Source organism: Chlorocebus sabaeus, chromosome 14 (assembly GCF_047675955.1).
Source record: "Chlorocebus sabaeus isolate Y175 chromosome 14, mChlSab1.0.hap1, whole genome shotgun sequence".
Lineage (NCBI taxonomy): Eukaryota > Metazoa > Chordata > Mammalia > Primates > Cercopithecidae > Chlorocebus > Chlorocebus sabaeus.
The window spans coordinates 98,990,455-99,013,655 of record NC_132917.1 but is presented as its reverse complement, the minus strand read 5'-3'; the positions used below and the strand labels follow the sequence as shown (position 1 = coordinate 99,013,655).

Genomic DNA, 23,201 nt, shown 5'->3' with positions numbered 1-23,201 from the left:
GCTAAAGATCTTGCAGCCATTAAAAAAGCTGACAAAGGGATACAAAAAACCACTTTGCCCTCATAAATTTGATAAATTAGAAACAATGGACCAATTACTCAGAAACCACAAACTGCCAAAACTTGACCAACCTGAAATGGACAATATCCTTAAAACCATGCAGAAATGGCATTCATCATGAAAAATCTGGAAAAGAAATCCCTAGGCCCAGATGGTTCCACGATAACTCTACCAGACATTCAAAGAAGAATTACATCAATTTCTTCCAGGAATAGGAGAGGAGGGACAATTTTTCAACCCACTTGGTGAGGGCAGTATTAGCTTGATACCAAAGCTGGATGAAGACAGTATTAAAAAAAGAAAAATAAGTAAAACTATAGATCAATAGCTTTCATGAATGTTGATACCAAAATCCTCAACAAAATACTAACGAATGGAATCCAGTGATGCATTAAAAGAATTATACACTGAGACTAAGTGGGAAAAATTCCAAGATACACAGGCTGCTTCCACATTTGAAAATCAATTAATGTCATCCACCATGTCAACAGACTAAAGAAAAAGCCTGTCTCAGTTGACACAGAAAAGCGTTTCATAAAATCCAGCACCCATTCATGATAAAAACTCCCAGAAAGCTATAAATGTGTGGAACTTCCTTCACTGGATAGAGGTTTTCTTTAATCTTTTTCTAGAAGTTTTATGGTTTTCGGTTTTACATTTTTTTTTTTTTTTTTTTTTTTTTTTGAGACGGAGTCTGGCTCAGTCGCCCAGGCTGGAGTGCAGTGGCGCGATCTCGGCTCACTGCAAGCTCCGCCTCCCGGGTTCACGCCATTCTCCTGCCTCAGCCTCCTGGGTAGCTGGGACTACAGGCGCCCACCACTGCGCCCGGCTAATTTTTTGTATTTTTAGTAGAGACGGGGTTTCACCGTGTTAGCCAGGATGGTCTCGATCTCCTGACCTCGTGATCCGCCCGCCTCGGCCTCCCAAAGTGCTGGGATTACAGATGTGAGCCACCGCGCCCGGCCTCGGTTTTACATTTAAATCCATGGCCGTGTGAGGTTACGGTCAAACTTCTTTTCCTTTTTCGACTGTAGATACTGCTTCCGCATCTTTGTTGAAAAGGCTTTACTCCCTCCATTGAGTGAACTTTGCACCTTTGTCAAATCATTTGGGTATATTTGTGTGGGTTAAATCCAGGCCCTGTTCCACCTATCCCTCTGCTAATACTATGCTGTCTTCATTCATGTGGTTATGTGGTAAGCCTTAATATCCAGTATGGTGATTTTTCCAACTTCATTCTCTTTTTCAAAATTATTTTAGCTATTGTAGAACCTGAAGTTTCTGTATATATTTTAGAATATGCTCGCATATGTTTATAAAAAGATTTTGGGGATTCTATTAGGAATTTCATTAAACCTATAGATAAATGAGGTGAGAATTGTCATCTGTCACACCTCAACCTCTGAACACAGTATCTCAATTTATTTAGGTCTTCTTTAGTGTCTTGCAGAAGAATTTTATAATTTTCAGCATACAGATTCTACACATACTTTGTTACATGTTCACCTAATGCATTTTATCTGGAGCAATTATGAATGGCTTTAATATAGGTTGCGGTATGTCCACTGTTAGTATATCAAAATGCAACTGGTTTTGTGTGTCCTGTAGCCAGAGACCTTGCTGAACTCAGCAGCTCTAGGACTTGTATTTTTGGTACATCCCTTGCTGTTTTCTACATAGACAATACGATATCTGCAAATGGGGACAGTTTTATTTCTTCTTTCCAATCTTTCTTGCTTTATTTTTTCTTCTTGCCTTGCTGCAGTGGTTAAAACTTCCCGTGCTACGTTGAATAAGGGTGGTGACAGTTGGCATCCTTTTCCCCAATTTTAGGGGGAAATAATTCAGTCTTTCACCACTTGGTTTGATTTTAGCTGTAAGAAGGGTGTGCAAGGGAGGTGGGTGTGGTTACAAAAGGGCAGCATGAAGGATTCCCGTGGGGATGGGACTCTTCTGCATCTTGACTGTAGTGGTGGAAACACAAACCTATACATGTGATCAAACCGTGCAGACCTAAACATAGACTGTCAGACACACACAACACACACACACACTCACACGGGCACAAGTAAAACTGGACAATTTGAATAAGACCTGTGGATTGTATCAATATCAATATCCTGGTTTCAATATTGGACTATTATTTTGCAAGATGTTACCATTGGGGAAACAGGATGAAGGGTAGGTATATATAAGATCATGTGAATGTACAATCATTTTAATAACATTTTTAATTTAAAAAAACCCACAGGTTTAGTGCGTCTTAAAAATAGTACGTGGGTTTAGTTTTATTCTATCTTCTTGCCTTGAAGAGAAACCAGCAAAGAGTCAAGCCGTTTTGTTCACTGATACCTGCGTGGAGGACTTTCTTTTTCTGAATCTTTTGATCTGAAAGGCCCCGTGGTCCCTTCAACACATTCAGGGATGAAGTCCGTGTTGAATCGACATCAGATTGAGGCTTTGCACATTTTTCTGGGGTTGAAACCATAGAACAGATTTCCTTTTGATGCCTGTTTTGATTTAGATAAAAAGTAGAGCAAAAAAAAGAGAGAGAAAAAAATTTCCATCAAGAAGGCAGAGTTAAGTCAATACATTCATGTTGAACACTGCAAACTTAAAGAAGCGAGCCTTCCCCCATCCGGGTTAATATAAAAATAGTCATTTATCCCTGACCAATGCAGAAGAGTGGACAGGGGCCCAGCCTTGGAGTCAGAAGATACAGCTAACATCACAGGTCTGGTCCTTCCTGGCTCTGTGACCTCAGTCAAGTAACTCAATCCTCTCTAAACTTCTTCACTTTCCTCATCTATCAACTGCAGGAAACGTGACCTGTACACCTATGTAGTGACGACATGGGGCCGATGGGAGGATTCGTAGGGGGGAAGCCTGTTATAAACAAGTAAGCACTGCAGAAATCCACTCTCTAACCAAAGTGTCTACCAGCCAGCACTTACAAAAGCTAGAGAAAGGAGCTCCTGCCTTGGACCTCCCGTGCCAGCACCAGATCACAGGGAACTGTTCTGGAGAATGGAGGGATCCCAGAAACGCTGGAGTGTTTTCCCAGACATGGCCTTCTCGGAAGCTCTGAAGACAGCAGCCATACAAAGGAAAACTTCCGGAGCAATCTTCTGCTCCAACACTGTGACGTGTGCCCTCCCTCCTGCACCGCTGCCCCTTGACACCTCCGTGGAGCACCTGCCCTGGGTTCCACAGCCCTCTGTGGGTCTGTGCCCGCACTGTGCCCCCCCACGGCAGAAGGAACCAGGCTGACATTCATCTGTGCACCCCAGTTCTCTTACTGCATGGTTTGTGCTCAATAAACGGCTTCTTATTTACTTGATTCTTAGTTTATTTGTTCAAAAATTCGAAGTTTAGAAGCTGTCTCTGTGCTTTCACAAATACTTAAAAAAATAATGCCATAAAATCTCATTATAAGATGGCCATTACAACATTTACCTCTTTTTACTGGTTCCACAGTCATGCCCTACCCTAAGCCCGTACAAATGCTTAATTTGCTGACAGGAAGACAGTGCGTTTTGTTGAACAATAAATTCTGATTAACAAATATATTTTCTTTTTTTCCCCCAATTTTCTATCATTCTTTGAACTAAAAATATACCCTGGCAGGGTAGGCTGTGATACTTGAAAATCTGGAAAATATTAAATCATTTTAACAAAATTTGACCAATTTCCGGAGTGTTCAGGGGTGGTTTTGATTTTGTTTAAAAACCACGAAATAGAAATATATTAGAATATAGGATGGGGGCAGACATGAGAAATCATCGATCCCAAACCCACCACCACGGCCACCATTTTAAAGATGAGGAAACAGAGGCCCACGCAATGGAGAGGTGTGGAGGGAAGTTTGGGCCTCACCACAGTCACACAGAGGGAAGTCCAGGCCTTGGCCTCCGGATCCCTGAGTCAGAGCTCCTTCCCCACACAGGAGCTCCTTCCCCACTCTCTGCTCTGACAGTGCTTGGGTCTGGGGGCCGTACGCACTGCATGGATAACATAAAGGGGAATAGGTGCTCGGCCTCCGGATCCCTGAGTCAGAGCTCCTTCCCCACACAGGAGCTCCTTCCCCACTCTCTGCCCTGACAGTGCTTGGGTCTGGGGGCCCGTCCACACTGCATGGATAACATAAAGGGGAATATGTGGCCTCCTCAAGCCCATGATTAAATTGTTATTAAATTATTAATTCTCTTTGCTTAAAAAAAATCTAACAATCACACTATGTGATTCTTTTCACCAAAAGAAATTTCACAGAGCATTTCAGAAAGGACAAGGGCCCAGGGGGCAGGCCCCGCTCTCGAGAGGCCCCCGCGCAGGGAGACAGGCGGGCAGGCGTGCTCACTTGCTGTCTGCATCCTTTTCCGCATTGTACCACCAGTCCATGATCACCGACTCGGAATAAAGGTCTCGCATCTTCTCCAGGTCACGGTGACCTTGTTCCATTTCCTTAACTAACAGAGTCAGATCTTCATTCTGCCAAAATGAGAAGTGAATATGCTATAAGACTAGATAAAAAGAGCTCAAATTCCAAACATATTTCTTTTCTTTCCTTTTTAGAGACAAGAAGCTCACTATGTTGTCCACGCTGGTCTTGAGCTCCTGGGCTCAAGTGATCCTCTCATCTTGGCCTCCCAAGTACCTGGGGCTACAGCACATGGCCAGCAAATGCCAAACATTTCTAACAGAAAGCCAACTGTATCAGGAAAAGAAGAATCGAAAGAATTTTACGTTGTTCTTACATTATCCCATTTTTAGCCAGCTTTATTGATGTGTAATTCACATACAATAAGCTGAACATTTGTAAAATGTACCATTTGAATAGTTTGACTTTCCCCCCTGTGAAATCATTTTTACAGTCAAAATAATGAACATATTCATCACCCTCCAAATTCCCTTGCACCCCATTGTAAATCTGCCCGCCCTCCTACAGGCCCTCTCCCTCAGTTCCCCAGGAACTACTCATTGGCTTTCTGCCACTACACATTAGTTTCAGTTTTCTAGAATTTTATATAAATGGAATAACACAGAAATTACTCTTTTCTCCTGACTTTCTTCACTTATATAATGTGGGGAAAAGAAAGAAAGATCAGACTGTTACTGTGTCTATATAGAAAGAAGTAGACATAAGAGACTCCGTTTTGTTCTGTATTTGAGATGCTGTTAATCTGTGACCCTACCCCCAACCTTGTCCTTGCAAGAGACATGTGCTGTGGTCACTCAAGGTTTAACAGATTTTGGGCTGTGCAGGGTGTGCTTTGTTAAACAAGTGCCTGAAGGCAGCTTGCTGGTTAAAAGTCATCACCATTCACTTAATCTCAAGTACCCAGGGACACGTACACTGCCAAAGGTCGCAGGGACCTCTGCCTAGGAAAGCTAGGTATTCTCCAAGGTTTCTCCCCATGTGATAGTTGGAAATATGGCCTCGTGGGAAGAGAAAGACCTGATCGTCCCCCAGCCTGACACCCGTGAATGGTCTGTGCTGAGGAGGACTAGTACAAGAGGAAAGAAGGCCTCTTGGCGGTTGTTGGCGGTTGTTGGCAGTTGAGATAGAGAAAAGCATCTGTCTCCTGTCGGTCCCTGGGCAATGGAACATCTCGGTGTAAAACCTGATTGTATGTTCTGTTTACTGAGAAAGGAGAAAACCGCCTTAGGGCGGTTTGCTAGGGCAATGCTGCTCTTTATGCACTAAAAAGGTTTATGGAGATGTTTACATATGCATATCAAGGCACAGCACTTTTCCTTAAACTTATTCATGTCACAGAGATCTTTATTCATATGTCTTACTGCTGACTTTCTCCCCACAATGATCCTATTATCCTGCCACTTCCTTTTCTTTAAGATGGTAAAGATAATTATCAATAAATACTAGGGGAACTCAGAGACCGGTGCCGGCGTGGGTCCTCTGTATGCTGAGCGCCGGTCCCCTGGGCCCAATTTTTCTTTCTCTATACTTTGTCTCTGTGTCTCATTTCTTTTCTCAAGTCTCTCGTTCCACCTAACGAGAAACGCCCACAGGTGTGGAGGGGCAGGCCACCCCTTCAATATAATTATTTTAAGATTCACCCATGTTGTAGCATGAATCAATAGTTCATTCATTTCTTATTGCTCAGCTGTATTCTATTGTATACCACTGTTAAATACCACGATTTACTTATCCATTCACCTGTTGATGTTGTTTTCAGGTTTGGGCTATTATAAATAAAGTTATACACATTTGCATACAAGTCTTTGCATGGACATCGGCTTTCATTCTTCCTGAATAAATATCTAGGAGTAGAATGTTGGACCACATAGTTTGTGATGTTAAGGTCCTTCAGGTCTCTTGTAAGCTATATTCCTAGGTATTTTATTCTCTTTATAGCAATTGTGAATGGGAGTTCACTCATGATTTGGCTCTCTGCTTGTCTGTTATTGGAGTATAGGAATGCTTGTGATTTTCGCACATTGATTTTGTATCCTGAGACTTAGCTAAAGTTGCTTATCAGCTGAAGGAGATTTTGGGCTGAGATGATGGGGTTTTCTAAATATACAATCATGTCATCTGCAAACAGAGACAATTTGATTTCCTCTCTTCCTATTTGAATACCCTTTATTTCTTTCCCTTGCCTGATTGCCCTGGCCAGAACTTCCAACAGTATGCTGAATAGGAGTGGTGAGACAGGGCATCCTTGGAATGCTTCTAGTTTTTGCCCGTTCAGTATGATATTGGCTATGGGTTTGTCATAAATGGCTCTTATTATTTTAAGATATGTTCCATCAATACCTAGTTTACGGAGAGTTTTTAACCTGAAGGGCTGTTGAATTTTACGACGTTGACCCTCTTTTCATGTGCTTCTTTGCCATCTGTAGATTCTCTTCGGTGAAATGTCTGTGCATACGTTTTGCCTATTTTCTGATTAGATGGTTTGTTTTCTACTGTTGAGTTTTAAGAGTTCTTCATATATTCTAGATACTAAGGCCTTTGTCTGATATGTCATTTGCAGATACTTTCTCTAAGTCTGCAGCTCATCTTTTTATGCTCTTAACAGGGTCTCCCAAAGAGTGAAAGCTTTTAATTTTGATGACGTATAATATATTAATGCTTCCTTTTATGGATCATGCTTTTGGAATCAAGACTAAAAATTCTTCGGTAGCCCAACATCCCCACAATTTTTCCCACATTTCTTTCTAGAAGTTTTATAGTTTTATGTTTTTAGATGTAAGTCCATGATTCATTTTGAGCTAAGATGTCCATGAGGTATGAGGTTTAGGTTGGGGTTTATTGTTTTGCCTTTGGATATCCAATTGCTCCAACCATTTATTCAAATGGCTATCTTTCCTCCACTGGATTGCTTCTGCATCTTTGTCGAAAATCAGTTGAGCATGTTGTGTGGGTGTGTTTCTATAACTGTTGCATTGGTCTACGTGTCTGTTTCTACACTAAAGCCATACATCTTGATGAATGCAGCTACACAGTAAGCCTTAATACTACATACAATGATTCTTCCCACTTTATTTTTCTTTCTCAGGATTGTTTAAACTTTTTTAGAGCCTGTGACTTGTCACATAAATTTTAGATAGGCTTAACTATGTCTGTAAAAAAACTTTCTGGGGTTTTTATAGAAATTTTAATAAACCTGTAGATCAAGCTGGGGAGAACTGATGTCTCTAATATGTTGAGTCGTTCAATCCATGAACAGAACATGTCTTTCCATTTATTTAGATCTTCTTTGATATCTTCAGCATTTTGTAATTTTCAACATAGAACTTCTGTACATACTTTTTAGGTGCATAAACATTTCATCTTCTTTGAAACTCAATTATAATTGGTATTGGGTATTTAATTTTTCACTTCCACATGCTCCCTGTTACTTTATCAAAATGTGATTGAATTGCGTGTGTATTAATTTTGTGACTTTGCTGAAATCTCGTAAAAGTTCCAGATTTTTTTTTTTTTTTGTAGGTCTCCTGGGGTTTTCTATGTAGATAATATGTTACCTACAAATAAAAAGTTTTATTTCTTCCTTCCCAATCTGTATGCCTTTTATTTCTTTTCTTGCTTTGTTGCCATGGTTAGAACTTCCAGTAGTACGTTGAATCAGAGTGGTGAGAATAGATGTTTTTGACTCTCTTCTAATCTTAAGGGGAAATCATTCAGCATTTCACTACTAAGTATGACTTTAGCTGTAGGTGTTGCATTGATGTTCTTATTAAGTTGAGGAAGTTCTCCTCTATTTCTATTTTGCTGAGAGTTTTTATGATGAATGGTGTGGAATTCGGTCAAGGCTTTTTCTGCATCAATTGATACAACCATACGATTTTTCTTCTTTAGCCTGTTGATACACTGGATTATACTAATAGATTTTCTAATGTTGAAACATCAGTTCCAAATTTCTTGAAACAAATGAACAAATACTTCCAATATACAAAAACAAATAGCCGGGTGGGGTGGCTCATGCCTGTAACCCCAGCACATTGGGAGGCCAAGGCAGGTGGATCACATGAGGTCAGGAATTTGAGATCAGCCTGGCCAACATGGGGAAAACCTGTCTCTATTAAAAATACAAATTAGCTGGGCATGGTGGCCAGTGCCTATGTAATCCCAGCTACTCGGGAGGCTGAGGCAGAAGAACTGCTTGAACCACAGAGGTGGAGATTGCAGTGAGCCAAGATTGCGCCACTGCACTCCAGCCTGGGTTAAAAAAAAAGAACAAATATTCTTGTATATATGGAGTAAATCCCCCTTGATCATAGTGTATAAGTTTTAATACATTGCTGGAATCATTTTACTAATATTTTGTTAAGGATTTTTGCATGATATATTTCAAAAAATCCTTTTAGTTGAACCTACCTTTTTAGAATTAAAGTGAGTTTTTTGAAAGCAGCGCATAGTCTGGTTGTGTTCTTCTTTTCTTTTAAATTTACTCTGCTGTATCTGTCTTTTGATGGGTATAATTAGACCATTAATTTAAAAAGTATTATTGACATGTCAGCACTCACTTCCAGTATTTTACAGTTTGTTTTCTCTGGTCTCATTCCTCCGTTCTCTTTCCTTGCACTCCTTCGGGTTATTTAAACTTGTTTTTTTTTCTTACAATTCTATTTTGATTTATTTACAGAGTTTTTGAGTGTAGCCCTTTGTATGGCTTTTGTAATGAATCCTGTCAGTATGACAGCATATATATGTGACTTATAACAGTCCCAGCATCAACATTTTACTCCTTCAACGAAAGTAAGGAAACATCACTTCCATTTAGGTCCCTTTACCTTCTCCAGCTTCAAGTATTATTGTCTTCAGTGTTATGTGATGTTACAACTTTTGTTTCAATCATTAAAAATACGATTTGTAAATCTCATGAAGAAAAGGATAGACTATATCTCCCAATATTTCTGCTCTTTCTTCTTTTCTTTCTGATGTTCCAGTTATTTCTTTTATAATTTCCTTTTGCTTGAAAAACCTCCTGTAAACAATCAATAAAAATAAGTTTTCTAACAATAAGTTCTTTTAGTTTTTCTTTATCTGAGAATATTTTTATCTCCCCTTCATCCTTGAAAGATAGTTTTGTGAAATATAAAGTTTGGGGTTGCTAATACCTGTAATCTCAGCACTTTGGGAGGCTGAGGCAGGAGGACTACTTGAGGCCAGGAGTTCAAGACCAGCCTGGGCAACATAGTGTGACCCTGTCTCTACAAATGAAAAAATTAGCCATGCATGGTGGCACACACCTGTAGTCCTAACTACTTGGAAGCCTGAGGCAGGAGAATCACAGGAGCCTAACAGTTTAAGGCTTCAGTGAGCCAACATTGTGTCACTGCACTCTAGCCTGGGTGATGCAGTAAAACTCTGTCTCTAAAAATAAAATAAAATAATAAAATTCATGGTTAATAGTTCTTTCCTTTCATACTTGAAAAATATTGTGCCATTTTTCCCCGGCTTTTTTGGTTTTGGACAGAAAGTCTGCTGTCAAATCCGCAATTGAATTGGTGTCATTTTTATCATTTTTTTCTTTGTCTTTAATTTCCAAATGTTTAACTATGACACATTGTGGATTTCTTTGGGCTTATTCTGTTTGGAGTTTACTCAGATTCTTGAATCTGTATATTTGTATATTTCACCAACTTTGGGAAGTTTTTGGCTATTATTTTGTCACTTTTTTTCAGTCCCATTTTCCTTCTTGTTTCTTTTGTGGACTCTGATGATACTAATGCTGGATATTCTGTCATTGTCTCACAGGTCCCTGTGGTTCTATTTACTTTTTTTTTTTTTTTTTTGGTCTATTTTCTGTTGTTTAGAGTGACTGAATTTTGTTCTTCTGACCTCAAGATCACTGACATTATCCTGTCATCTCTACTTCACTACTGAACCTATCTACTGAGGTTTTAAAATTTTCTGTTCTTGTATTTTTCAGTTCTCAAAGTTCCACTTGGACTTTTTTTTTTTTTTTTATAATTCTTACTTATATTCTGAGATTGTCTATTTGTTCATTTGTTTCAAGAGGATCTGTAATGGTTGTTGAAGCATTTTTATGACAGCTTCTTTAAAATCCTGACAGATCATTCCAACATATGATTCATCTCAGTGTTGGCATCATTGGTCATTTCTCATTCAAATTGGGGCTTTCTTGGCTCTTTGTGTGATATTGTGTGAGAAGATTCTGGGTCCTATTTAAAATCTTTTTTTGACTTGGTAGATGCCCTGCTTAAATTGAGCATGTGGAATTTGTCCTACTTTTGTGGGTCTCTGCTCCAATGGCAGTTTGATGTTCAGAAGCTTTTGGTATTATTTTGGTCTTCTTTGCTAATCTGGTGGCATTCTGGACCCCACTGGTCCCTGCTGGTGCTGCCTGAAGAGACAGGAGGGGTTACCCTCCGTCAGGCTTCCAGGTGTCTCTTGGTGCCTCCCTGCTGTCCTCCAGGTGTTCCTGTGTCACTGGGTAGGGTAGGAGAGCCCTTGGCCCACAGGGACAAAGAATCTTCTGCAAGGGGCCACTGGTTCTAGCTGGGCCTCTCCTGCCTGTTCTTCCCATGCGCTCTGATGTGTCTCTGCAGGAGAGGAGAGTCTCAAGCCTGCAGAGACAACGAGGCTTTCCAGATGGGCCACTGGCAGCTGTGTCCCTTTAGCAAGCTCTGCCCACCTATCTAAGTAAACATCCTCCTCTGGTGTACTTCTCATATGCGTGGGGGCTGGGCTGTTATAGATAAACTTGACTTTCACTTGGGCGTAACTATGTATCTGGTGAGCTTTCCCAGCTATTTTTTGTTGGGGCGAGCTGTCACAGTGGCAGGATTAAGAGTTCAACTGTCTTTCTGTGGCACAGTTTTCTTTTGTGGGACAGTTTTCTCTTAAGGGTAGGGGGTTGACAGTGTACTGAGTAGCCCACCTAGCGCCACCTCCTTCAGTCTCGTCGATGCTGAACGGAAGCGAAGTCTCAGTCCTCCACTGGGCCCTGCTGACATTGTGGGGAGGACCACTTGGGGGCTAGTCCTGTTTCACACTTTCTCCCTTGGTCTCCTGCTGTTGTATGAGCATGGACGTGAGGCTTCCCATCACTAACACCGCAGTTAGATGGGGGAAGCGGAGCGTGGCCTTTCCCCAGCTCTCTCCCTTTTTCATGTTCATTGATGATGGCCCTCTGTAGAGGCTCATCTTCATGCTGAATCCTGCTGACATGAGGACTCTGGCGAAGCACAGCAGTGACTACACTGGCCTCACACTGCCTGCTTAGGCTGTGGTGCTGCATGATAGGAGTGGAGGGTCCGCTTGACACTGGGCACCGTGGACACTACCCTGGTGGGGGACTCAAGGCACTGCTGCTCCTGCCTACGCATGGATGAGAGATCAGCTTTCCACTCAGTCCCTCTGATATTACCCTAGCAGGAAAATGGAAGCACCACCTGCTTCCAGAAGGAGAATGAGCTTTCCACTAAGCATCACTGACACAGCCTCAGCAAGGAAATCAGAGCGTTGCTGCCTGCTTCCACCACGTAGGAATGGAAGGTTAGCTCCCTGGTCAGCTCTACTACTCCACTCGGCAGGGGGATCAGAGCACAGTCACTTGCTTCCATGAAGCCAGAGAGTGGGTGAAAGAGTGGCTCCCTGTTTGGCACCACTGAAATCCCAGGGGAGAGGATGCAGTTTTTCCATGGTATACGACTGGAGCAGGACAGGTATTGCGAAAAAGGTTTTCTGTTGTTAAGCTGTGCTCTTCACAGTCATTTGGCTGGGGCAGTGGTCGTGGGGAACAGGCTTTTCCTGGAGCGTTTTTTGTCACTGCTTGTTGGAGATCCCAGGTTGGAGAGGCTTCTGCAGTGCCCTGTCTGGGATATATGAATAGAAATAAAGTCCCAAGGACTCATTGCCAAGGGACCTCAGAACTTGGAGAATGACACAACAATGAGTCTTTTTTTTTTTTTTTTCACTTTAAGTTCCAGGATACATGTGCAGAACATGCAGGTTTGTTACATAGTGGTTTGTAGCACCTATCAACCTGGCACCTAGGCATTAAGCCCCATATGCATTAGCTATTTGTCCTGTCCTGATGCTCTCCCTCCCTTTGCCCCCCACCACTGACAGACCCCAGTGTGTGTTGTTCCCCTCCCTGTGTCCATGTGTTCTCATTGTTCAGCTCCCACTTATAAGTGAGAACATGCAATGTGTAGTTTTCTGTTCCTGTGTTAGTTTGCTGAGGATGATGGCTTCCAGCTTCATCCATGTCCCTGAAAAGGAAGGATCTCATTCCTTTTTATGGCTGCATAGTATTCCATGGTGTATATGTACCACATTTTCTTTATCCAGTCTATCACTGATGAGCATTTGGGTTGGTTCCATGTCTTTGCTATTGTGAATAGAGCTGCAATAAACATATGTGTGCATGTGTCTTTATGGGAGAATGATTTACATTCCTTTGGGTATATACCGAGTAATGGGATTGCTGGGTCAAATGTATTTCTGGTTCTAGATTCTTGAGGAATCGCCACACTGTCTTCCACAATGGTTAAAGAATGACAGGACAATGAGTCCTTGTCCTCTTTTGGAGTTATAACCAGGGCTTTCTGGTTTTGAGACAGTGGACCTACAACGGATGGCACTACTCTATCTTTGTTGGAACTGGAAGTCCATCCTGTACTTTTTCTTACAATTATGCAAGAAGAAATCTTTTTTACATATTTACCTTTGCAGTCAGCATCATCTTTACCAATGCTTTTTATTCCTTAGCATAGATTCATATTTCTAACTGGTAAGGTTTTCCTTCTGTCTAAAGTACTCCCCTTTAATGTTTCTGGTACTGCAGGCTTGTTGGTGATGAATTCTTTTTTTTTTGAGACGGAGTCTCACTCTGTCGCCCAGGCTAGAGTGCAGTGGCGTGACCTTGGCTCACTGCAGCCTCTGCCTCCTGGGTTCAAGTGATCCTCCTGCTTCAGCGCCCCCTCAAGTAGCTAGAACTACAGGTGCAAACCACCATGCCCAGCTACTTTTTATATTTTTTGTAGAAGTGGGGTCTCACCATGTTGCTCAGGCTGGTCTTGAATTCCTGAGCTCAAGCAATCTGCCCACCTTGACCTCCCAAAGTGCTAGGATTACAGGTATAAGCCACTCAACCTGACCGTTTTTGTATATCTTAAAAAGTCTATTTTATCTTCCTCTTTGACAGATATTTTCACTCTGCATAGACTCTATGTGGACAGTCTCTCAGTATTTTAAACATGTTTCTCCACTGTCTCCTCACTTGCATTATTTCTGATGAGACATCTGCTGTCATCTTTACTACTGTTCCTTGTGTACAATGTGTCCTCTTTCTATTATTTTAAGATGTTGTCTTTGTCACTGCTTCTGGAAAGTTTGATTCGGCCTTGGCCTGGTTTTCTTCATGTTTCTTGTGCTTGGGATTTATTGAGGTTCTTTTGGGTCTGTGGGTTTACCGTTGTAATCCAATCTGGAAAATTTTTGGCCACTGTTGTTTCAGTTATGTGTTTATTAGGCTGCTTGGATTTTTCCATGACTCACTGATGCTCTGTTTTCTGTTTAGTTTTCTTTTCTTTTTTTTTTTTTTTTTTTGAATTCTTGTTCTTCTGTGTTACATTTTGGATAGCTTCTATTGCTGCCTTCCAATTCACTAGTCTTGTCTTATGCAATGTCTGATCTGCTGCGCTTCCCATTCCACCTATTTTTCATCGCTAGACGTTTAATTTGTGTCTTACTTGTACCTTTCATGTCTCCCCCACAGTGACAAGGACTGTTTTAATGCTCTAATAGTAACATTGAGTTCTGGGTATATTTTAAGTCTTCAGTTTGTTTTTCCTCCTCATTATGGGTCTGTATTTTCCTACTTTTTTCCATGCCTGGTAATATTTGCTTGTATGCTAGGCATTGCTGATTTTACTTTGTTAGGTGGTGAATATTTTTGTTTACTTGTAATTATTCTTGGGGTTTGTTCTGGGATGCAGTTAAGTTAGTTGGAAACAGTTTGATCCTTTCAGGGCTTTCATTTAAGATTTGCTAGGTGGAACCGGAGTGTTTGGTTGCTCCCACTACTGAGGCAAGACTCTCCTGTGTAATTTACCCAATGCTCAAAGGATTATGAAGTTTTCAATCCTCGTTAATGGGAGCACTCTTCCCAGCCCTCTGTGAGATGAAAGCACTGGTCCCTCCAATGCTTTTGGATGATTCATTCCCTAGTCCCAGGTAGTTCACTCACATGAAGCACTGAGCAGTATTCTGACTTGTCCTGCTACCCACTGAATCTGGATTTAAAGTCACTCCTCAGAACAGAAAACAAAAAACACACACCCTAGAAGGGCATCCTTGAAATGCATATGAACAGGCCGAGTCTGGAGGATGAGAGAACAGAATTTTATTTGCTTTCTCCCATTAGCCTATTAAAATAAATTGCTTTATCAGGTGGTCAAACGGTTACATAGTCTGAGAGGTCAGCAAGCAACTAACCACCTACATTTGACATTGTTTCGTTTTCTACAAATATCTGTGTATAGCAGTGATTAACAAACTTCACATATAGCCCCCTGGGTATCCTTGTTAAAAACACAGATTCCTAAAGTTTGGCAAAATATTGAAAATTATTGAATTTAAATTATGGGTACATGGGGGTCTATATATGCTTCTATTTTTGTGTAATGTTTGAAACTTTCTGCAATAAAAAGTTTAGAAGAAAAACAAAATATATGCATTGATTTATAATTCCTGGGCCTCTATGCCTACAACCTGCTTTCGCATCTCTGAACTGGGATGCAGGAATCTGCTCAGATGCCCTAGCTCGGGTGGTCCTTGGGCTACACTCTGAGAAACACTGGTACACTCACTGTTAAGTGACTCATTTTTTTTTGTCTTAGTTATCTTTATGGTTGCTCTTTTCTCAGTGAAGGTATTATCCAGGGACCGCCAGCCTGTAATGCTCAAATAAATGAACACTCCCTTCTCAGCCCACCAAGCTCTTACCTGAACAGCCTCTGGAGGAGTGGGATCCTTGCAACCAAAATGATAAAAATGGAACTCCCCTCCAGTCAAAGCAGCGACCTCTTTCAAAAACCTGTTTGCAATCTCATCGTTGTAGTTGAAGGAGATGGTATAAATAGGAATTTCCTGAAAAACTTTGACCTGCTCTATAACCATTTCAGGCGGCTGAAACAATAAGTTTTGGGGAGGGGGGAAGGGAGATGGAAAGAGAAGAAGAGAAAGAAAAGAATATGAAAATCCTTAGTATTTACTACAGATACCCAAACAGTAATTCTATATACAGTGGTGAGGGGCTCCTTATAAACATGTCGATTCAATTCAGTAAACAAAGAAAAGACTCTGCCAGATGGTGAGAGTACAGTGATCCACAAGACATGGGCCTTGGCTCGGAGGTCTCTCAACTGGGTGGGACAAAGAGGCTAGGAGAAAGATCTGGCTAACCCAGTCACTCAACTTTAGGTGCGCCTGAACTTAGAGTCCATGCGTGCGAAGTGCTGGGCTGCAAAAGAGCAAGTTCCAGCCTCCAACACGCTATGGTCAACGCTTCCCACAGAGAGTGAAGGAAGGCATGTTTGTTGAAGGCCTTCCCATGTGCTGGGCATTCCTCTTAGAAGCTGAAGAAAGCAGGCAGGCTCTGTGGGGCATGGATGAAGGCGTCCCAGAACTGAGAGAGGCTTCTTCACTGTACACAGGAGCTAGACAGGGAGCGGGCCCACCACTCCACAGCCCAGAGAAGCTGCTGGAATGAGTGATGGAAAGGGGCACGGTTAGGCAGTCTGCGGTGGTGAGAGGTTTGCTTCAACTTTCTGAGTCTGCTCTTCAAAGCTCTGAGGATATAAACCAGCAAAAGGACTCCTCAGTGGGGAGGGGCAGGAGGACAGGAATGGCTGTTTCCCGTTGTAGGGATGGAGCTCCCTCTGCCATTAAGGGGCACCCCCACCCTCTGCCCGGCTCCCCAGCACTATCCTGGGCCACTTGAACATCATGCCAGTTTAGTATGAAGGAACCACCTGAGACTGGATGCAGGTGTGGGGCTTACAGTGATACACATGACAGTCTCGCTCGCTCACGCTGTCTTCAGCTGTATGGAATGATGGGAACAGCTCCAGAGCTAGAGACCTGGGCTTGACGCTCATCCAGCACTGCCCATCTGAATGGCCTAGGGCATGTCCTGTCTAATGTGAGTTTCCTCATCTGTGGTTCAGAACTAACACTCCCTCCTTACAGGACTGCTGTGAGGAGTAAATGAGATGATGTTCCCTAGAAAGCATTCCACAAATATTTGTTGAGCATATTTGCCAGGTGCTGCTGTCAGCCTAGGATAAGGTCAAGTGGCACACCTGAGCCACTTTCCCCGGTTCCCTCTGCTCCGAGTCTAAACAGCTGTGCAGCCAGGGCTCCACACACATCAGCTGTGCAGCCTTCCTCCACACACATCAGGTGGAGTGGCCAGAAAGGCAGAGATTCCATCTCCTCCCTGCCTGAAGGAGGTCTGTTTGCGTATATGCAGGTTGATCACCCTGCACCTTCCCCATCCTCCTGCCCTCACATACTCCATGCTAAGGCTTTAGCCATTAGTTTTATTTAGGAGGGTGCAGATGCCGTTACCATGTCCATTTTCTTGATTCCAGTCCAGGCCAGCCCCTCACTTCAAAGAATTCCCAAAATGACCACAGCCAAAGCTGTATGGGGCTGTTCCCAGCAAAGACCCTGACAGTTTACATTACGGATGCCCACCAAAGGACACTTATCCAATGTGTATATGATTCCATTTTAATGAAGACTAATATTTCTAGAACCCCTTTGACCTGCTAAATTTTACAGACTATCACTTCATAGTGCTCCCTCAGATATTTAATAAGCAGGCAGGAAGCTAGTGTCCATGTAACTGATCCAGAGCAGCATCTGTGTCTATTCTTCCAAGGAGAAAATTCTGCTGAATATTTGGAATAATAACACTGGCCTTACACATTCAGCTCCTAGAAAGCCAGCGAAAATTCAAAAGCAAAAAATGGAAATTGAGTGGTACATCTCAATATCTTCTACATAGAACACGAATATCAAACATCAATTTGCCTTTTGGAGAGAATCCAAGGAATAATGCAAAAACAGACCGTGTGTGTCGAAAAGGCAGGGTTGAATTCGGAAGTCCTCAAGAATTTCTAAATTACGTTTGGGGTAATTTGCACATTTCTGACTCAAGCTTTTTTTTTTTTTTCTTTTAGACGGTGTCTCACTCCGTCACCCAGTCTGGAGTGCAGTGGCACGATCTCAGCTCACTGCAACCTCCACCTCCCGGGTTCAAGCGATTCTCCTGCCTCCTCAGCCTCCTGAGTAGCTGGGATTATAGGCGCGTGCCACCAGGCCTGGCTAATTTTTTTTTGTATTTTTAGTAGAGACTGGGTTTCACCATGTTGGCCAGGCTGGTTTCGAACTCCTGACCTCAAGTGATCTGCCTGCCTCAACCTCCCAAAATGCTAGGATTACAGGCGTGAGCCACTGCGCCTGGCCTGACTCCAGCTATTATCCACATCCTTGATTCTCCATCTTTGAGCAGACCCTCAGAATCTGGCGAAATAGATTGATCTTCTCTCCAGAAAAAAAAAAAATCTTGAGTGTATGTTGTATTTATTATTGGGAGATTCCAGAGCCTCAGAAGTCCATACTGGACTGTAGATCAATAATTCTTCTCAATCCACTGCTTGTGGGGATGTCGCTTTTGACATCCTCTTTGGGGGCTGCTGTTTGGCAGTATCGATCAAAACATGGACCTTGCAGCTGAGTCCGCTTCTCAGAATGTACACTACAGATATACTCAGTCACCTGCAAACCATTATATGCACAGAGTTCCTTTGGCAAGACTGTGTAAAACAAAAAGCTCAAAAACAATCTGACTGCGCATCTGCAGGGGACTAGCTAAATAAGTGATGGGATAGCCATGTGATGGAACCTAGAAGAGAATGAGGACGCTCTGTATTAAACGATATGAAGCCATCTCCAAGGTATACTGTTTGACGAATAAAGGTGCAGAATCATGTGTATAATAGGCTAACATTTGTTTTCGTAAAAAAGAGGAAATATGTATGAATACACTTTTGCTGTATAAGAGACCATCTCTGAAAGGAGATACAGAAAAACTAGTTATATCAGGTGCCTCCTAGCTGGTGAAAGGGGTGAGAGGGAGAATTTTCTCTGGCTATGCTTTTCTATGAAGGTAGAAAAGAATGCATTAGAATATGCATTACTATTCAAAACTTAAACAAAAATAGCTTTAAGGTGCAAGTTTTATTAAATTCATATAACAGAATGCGACGCAGTCGTTGAGAAGGATGCTCCTGAAAAATTTTTCATGACTTGGAGAAATGTATGTGATATGTGAGATGGAAAAAAACCCACAAAATCCAATTATGAGTGATTTAAATTTTGTCCTTTTTTGGTTTGTTTTTTTCTTAGAGACAGGGACTCTCTCTGTTGCCCAGGCTGGAGTGCAGCAGTGCGATCACAGCTCACTGCATCCTTGAACTCCTGGGTTCAAACAATCCTTCTACTTCAGCCTTCTGAGTAGCCAGGACTACAGGTGCACACCACCACGCCCAGCTAATTTTAAAATTTTTTGGAGAGACAGGGTCTCAATACGTTGCCCAGGCTGGTCTTGAACTCCTGGGCTCAAGCAATCCTCCTGCCTCAGCCTACCAAAGTGTTGAGATTACAGGAGTGAGCCACCTCACCCAACCACATTTTCTCCTTTTTAATGCTTATCTGTGTTTTCCAAATTGTCCACAGTGTCAACAATTTTAAAGATCAGTAAGAGTATATTTAAAAAAAAATACACCTGGACTTGCCTAGATGTCTTTCAAGTCAGAATCTTCAGGCCTCACTGTCCCCAAGCTCTAGCTCCATATATTTCTAGGGACTTTTAGACTCCCACGCACTCACTACAGGTTCGCAAACTCAGCTTCCTCCACTAGCCACCCCCAAGCCTACTTGCCTCTTCTTGAAATCTGCATTTCAATCAGTTAATATCATAATCATTGTCAACCAGGAATCAGTCATCCTGACTCCTTTCTGCCTTGCTCCCACCTTCTCCTCACCTCCCATTCACTGCTTCCAAACTGGCCGTGGCGACTCCTTTCTGCCTTGCTCCCACCTTCTCCTCACCTCCCATTCACTGCTTCCAAACTGGCCGTGGCGACTCCTTTCTGCCTTGCTCCCACCTTCTCCTCACCTCCCATTCACTGCTTCCAAACTGGCCATGGCGACTCCTTTCTGCCTTGCTCCCACCTTCTCCTCACCTCCCATTCACTGCTTCCAAACTGGCTGATGCTGCTTCCTGTGGCTCACGGCTAGAGGCAGTCCCCTCCTCCCATTCCTGCTGCTCCCACCCAAGGCTGGGTCCTTCCCAGCTTTCATCAAGGACCCAGCAGCAGGCCGTGGCAGCGCCAGCCTTTCCCTGGCACAACCGAGCCATGTTTCTGACATGCAGATGGGTAGGGTGGCCGGCTCCTCTGAGAGTTCCTCTCTGTGGTGACACCATACTTCTAATGTGGCATTCAAGGACTTTCAGTCTCCCACAACCCAACGTTTTTCACGTCAACCCTCATCTTCTTCCGTTGCCCCTGCCCTCAGCTTGTTTCTCTGAGTCCCCCACATATTTCCACACCTCTGTGTCCCTTCTGCCCAGGACACCAACAGTGTCCTCTGTTCCAAAGATTCCTTCTTCTATTTCCAGACACAGCTCAAATGTCCCCACCTCGCTGGAACCTGCCCTGGCCTTCTCTCCATCTGTACAGCAAAATCCATCACTCTGCACTCCTAGACATAGCACAGGCAACCCTGTTCCCGTGTTGTATTAAACTGTATACATCTAGCACATTCCCCAAAGCACAAGCTTCCCAAGGCAGGGATGAGCTATTATTCATCTTTATAGCCTCAGACCCTAGCACCACACGTGGAAGAGAAGAGAGACACGATGAACTGCTTCCAAAGAGAAAACACAGTGAAGTCGATAAGAAAAAATAATTTAAAATAAATTTTCACTTTACACACTCCCTTTCTGCCATAAATCTAAAGCTGCAGTAAAATCTAGATGCTTACTCTCTTTAAGCCCTGAACTTTTTGCCACAGGATATTTTAGAATATTTGCCTAGCAGTCTGCATATGCAAACATCCCCCAAGGAAAAACACGAGTTGACACTAATTCACTTTAGCTGCTAATTTACATTACACTGGCCTGAAAATCCTTCTATTTATTTAATGCCTGGAGTACTCGTCTTTCATTCACAAAGCTCAAAAGAAGATGAACAGACTCCTCTACAGCTTTTCAGATATTTTCCAGCGAGGCTAAACAAAACAAAGGACATTTCGCTGGAAAGGCATGTTTTTGTTTAAATGAGTACTAAGTTAGCATTAGAGGTAAAGCCAAGGACATTATGCAGTGACATGTTTAGATTCAGCGTCTCCAGAGGAAAAAAAAATAAAACACAATCTCCTCGCTCTTCATTTGTAATAAAATGTAAACCAGTCTTCAGTGGACGGCAGACGTCTCCTTTTGTGGGGCTGGTCTCCTGGCTAGGGGTGTGTATCACACTCACCAGGCAACATTCGCTGTCTCATAAATTCTCCTCCGAGTTTCCAGAGACAAAGGAATCTCTCTGTGTATTTTCTCACCTCAGCTCTGAATCCCTCAGCCAAGGAAGGATATCTCCATGGATTTTTGGTGGCAGCTGAAAAGGTTCCCCAAACCTATTTTCAGCATTTGCTTTCAGAGCATCAGTGAGGCCCTCTTTGTTCCCAGCTCTGATAGGTACTGTCAGGCCTCTGAGCCCAAGCCAAGACATCGCATCCCCCGTGACTTGCACGTATATACACCCAGATGGCCTGAAGTAACTGAAGAATCACAGTTGCCCTGCCCCACCTTAGCTGATGACATTCCACCACAAAAGAAGTGAAAATGGCCGGTCCTTGCCTTAAGTGATGACATTACCTTGTGAAATTCCTTTTCCTAGCTCATCCTGGCTCAAAAAGCTCCCCCACTGTGCACCTTGTGACCCCCACTCCTGCCCGCCAGAGAACCCCCCTTTAACGTAATTTTCCTTTACCTACCCAAATCCTATAAAACAGCCCCATCCTTATCTCCCTTCACTGACTCTCTTTTTCGACTCAGCCAACCTGCACCCAGGTGATTAAAAAGCTTTATTGCTCACACAAAGCCTGTTTGGTGGTCTCTTCACACGGATGCGGACGTGCATGACAAGTACCTGATCAGGTCTCCCATCAGTCAGAAGGTAGATGGCCTGTGTTTCTTTATCAGCAAAAGCAGTTTTCAGGGCACTCAGGGTGTTTGTGGAACTTCCAATCTATGGAAAAAAGAGATACCAACGACACACTTGAATCCCAAAAAAGAACTCACAAACATGTATTCATTTTCTGCTTCCAAAAAAGAAGAAAAAGTACGTGTGAGATGAAAGATAAATTAAAATTACACTGAGATAACAATTTAACCCCAGTGATTCCAAGACACATATCCCAAAGTGTGCCTAAAAATCTCTACCCGGGCAGTCCAAGAACTGCCAGAAGCCAGGACTATGGATTTCCTGTCTGGACGACAGAGTTCTTAAGGCAATTTTATTTTTTTGTGTTTCTACATGAGATGGTAACTCAGTTACTGCTCACTCGTCTGTCAACAGAGCTTAAACATGCAGCCTAAATACACTGTGGCATCGTATCGGTTTCAAACCAGGATTTATTCAGGATACCCAATATTTGGTAAATGTGAGCGTGTTATCATTAGCAATCTAACAATGTACATGTGGACATATCTAACATTACTTGACAAGTTCTGGTGAAATGTATACCTACTTTCAAGTGCATGAACCCACCTGTTATTAGGTCTTATATGAATGCATGGTATTGAATGAGGCACTTTAAATGTTCTGCTTTACATATGATGGGAATAACCTGACATATATCCGTTATACCATCATATAACAGTCAAAATCAGAATCAATGAAAAGGAATACGTTATGGTTCATTGTTTCTCCTACATATAACATCAATCATAACACCACCTACAACCCTTTTTTTTTTTTTTTTTGAGACAGAGTCTCAGAGCTCTGTTGCCCAGGCTGGAATGCAGTGGGGCCATCTCGGCTCACTGCAACCTCCACCTCCTGGGTTCAAGCAACTCTCCTGCCTCAGCCTCCTGAGTAGCTGGGACTATAGGTGTGCACCACCACACCCAGCTAATTTTTTTTTTTTTTTTTTGGGCAGAGATGAGGTTTCACCATGTCCAACTCCTGACCTCAAGTGATCTGCCTGCCTTGGCCTCCTAAAGTGCTGGGATTATAAGTGTGAACTGCCACGCCTGGCCCACAACTCTTCATGTATAAAAAAGTATAGATAAAAATATACACACTGTGTGTCAAGAGAAATTAAGGATAAATTTTTAGCAATCTCTCAAATCACAGTAAACACTTAAAAATTAGAAAATCTCTTAAACACTTCATCAATGTAGAAAGGAATGGATTTTTAGATAAATATTAATTTACTGGAATGTACTCTCCTTAATATGCAAAAATGATCCTTACCAAGGGACCATCAGTAGAGATACAACTGTCCAAAAGCCTCCTTCAACCTCCCCCGCATCTCAGTTTCGTTGTATCACTCCAGCTTCAGT

The 23,201-nt window shown here is 42.5% G+C and overlaps 1 protein-coding gene across 1 annotated transcript in view; it reads right to left on the bottom strand.

Annotated features, from left to right (window-relative positions):
- The window catches only part of VWA3B (von Willebrand factor A domain containing 3B), a 233,261-nt gene that overhangs the window by 78,206 nt on the left and 131,854 nt on the right, over positions 1–23,201 (bottom strand). Inside the window, exons 13-16 of the mRNA XM_008008091.3 lie at positions 21,784–21,882; positions 15,509–15,691; positions 4,418–4,548; positions 2,413–2,570 (exon numbers count right to left, since the gene is read on the bottom strand). Of these exons, the coding sequence (XP_008006282.3) occupies positions 2,413–2,570; positions 4,418–4,548; positions 15,509–15,691; positions 21,784–21,882 (571 nt within the window). The remainder of the gene's footprint in view (positions 1–2,412; positions 2,571–4,417; positions 4,549–15,508; positions 15,692–21,783; positions 21,883–23,201) is intronic.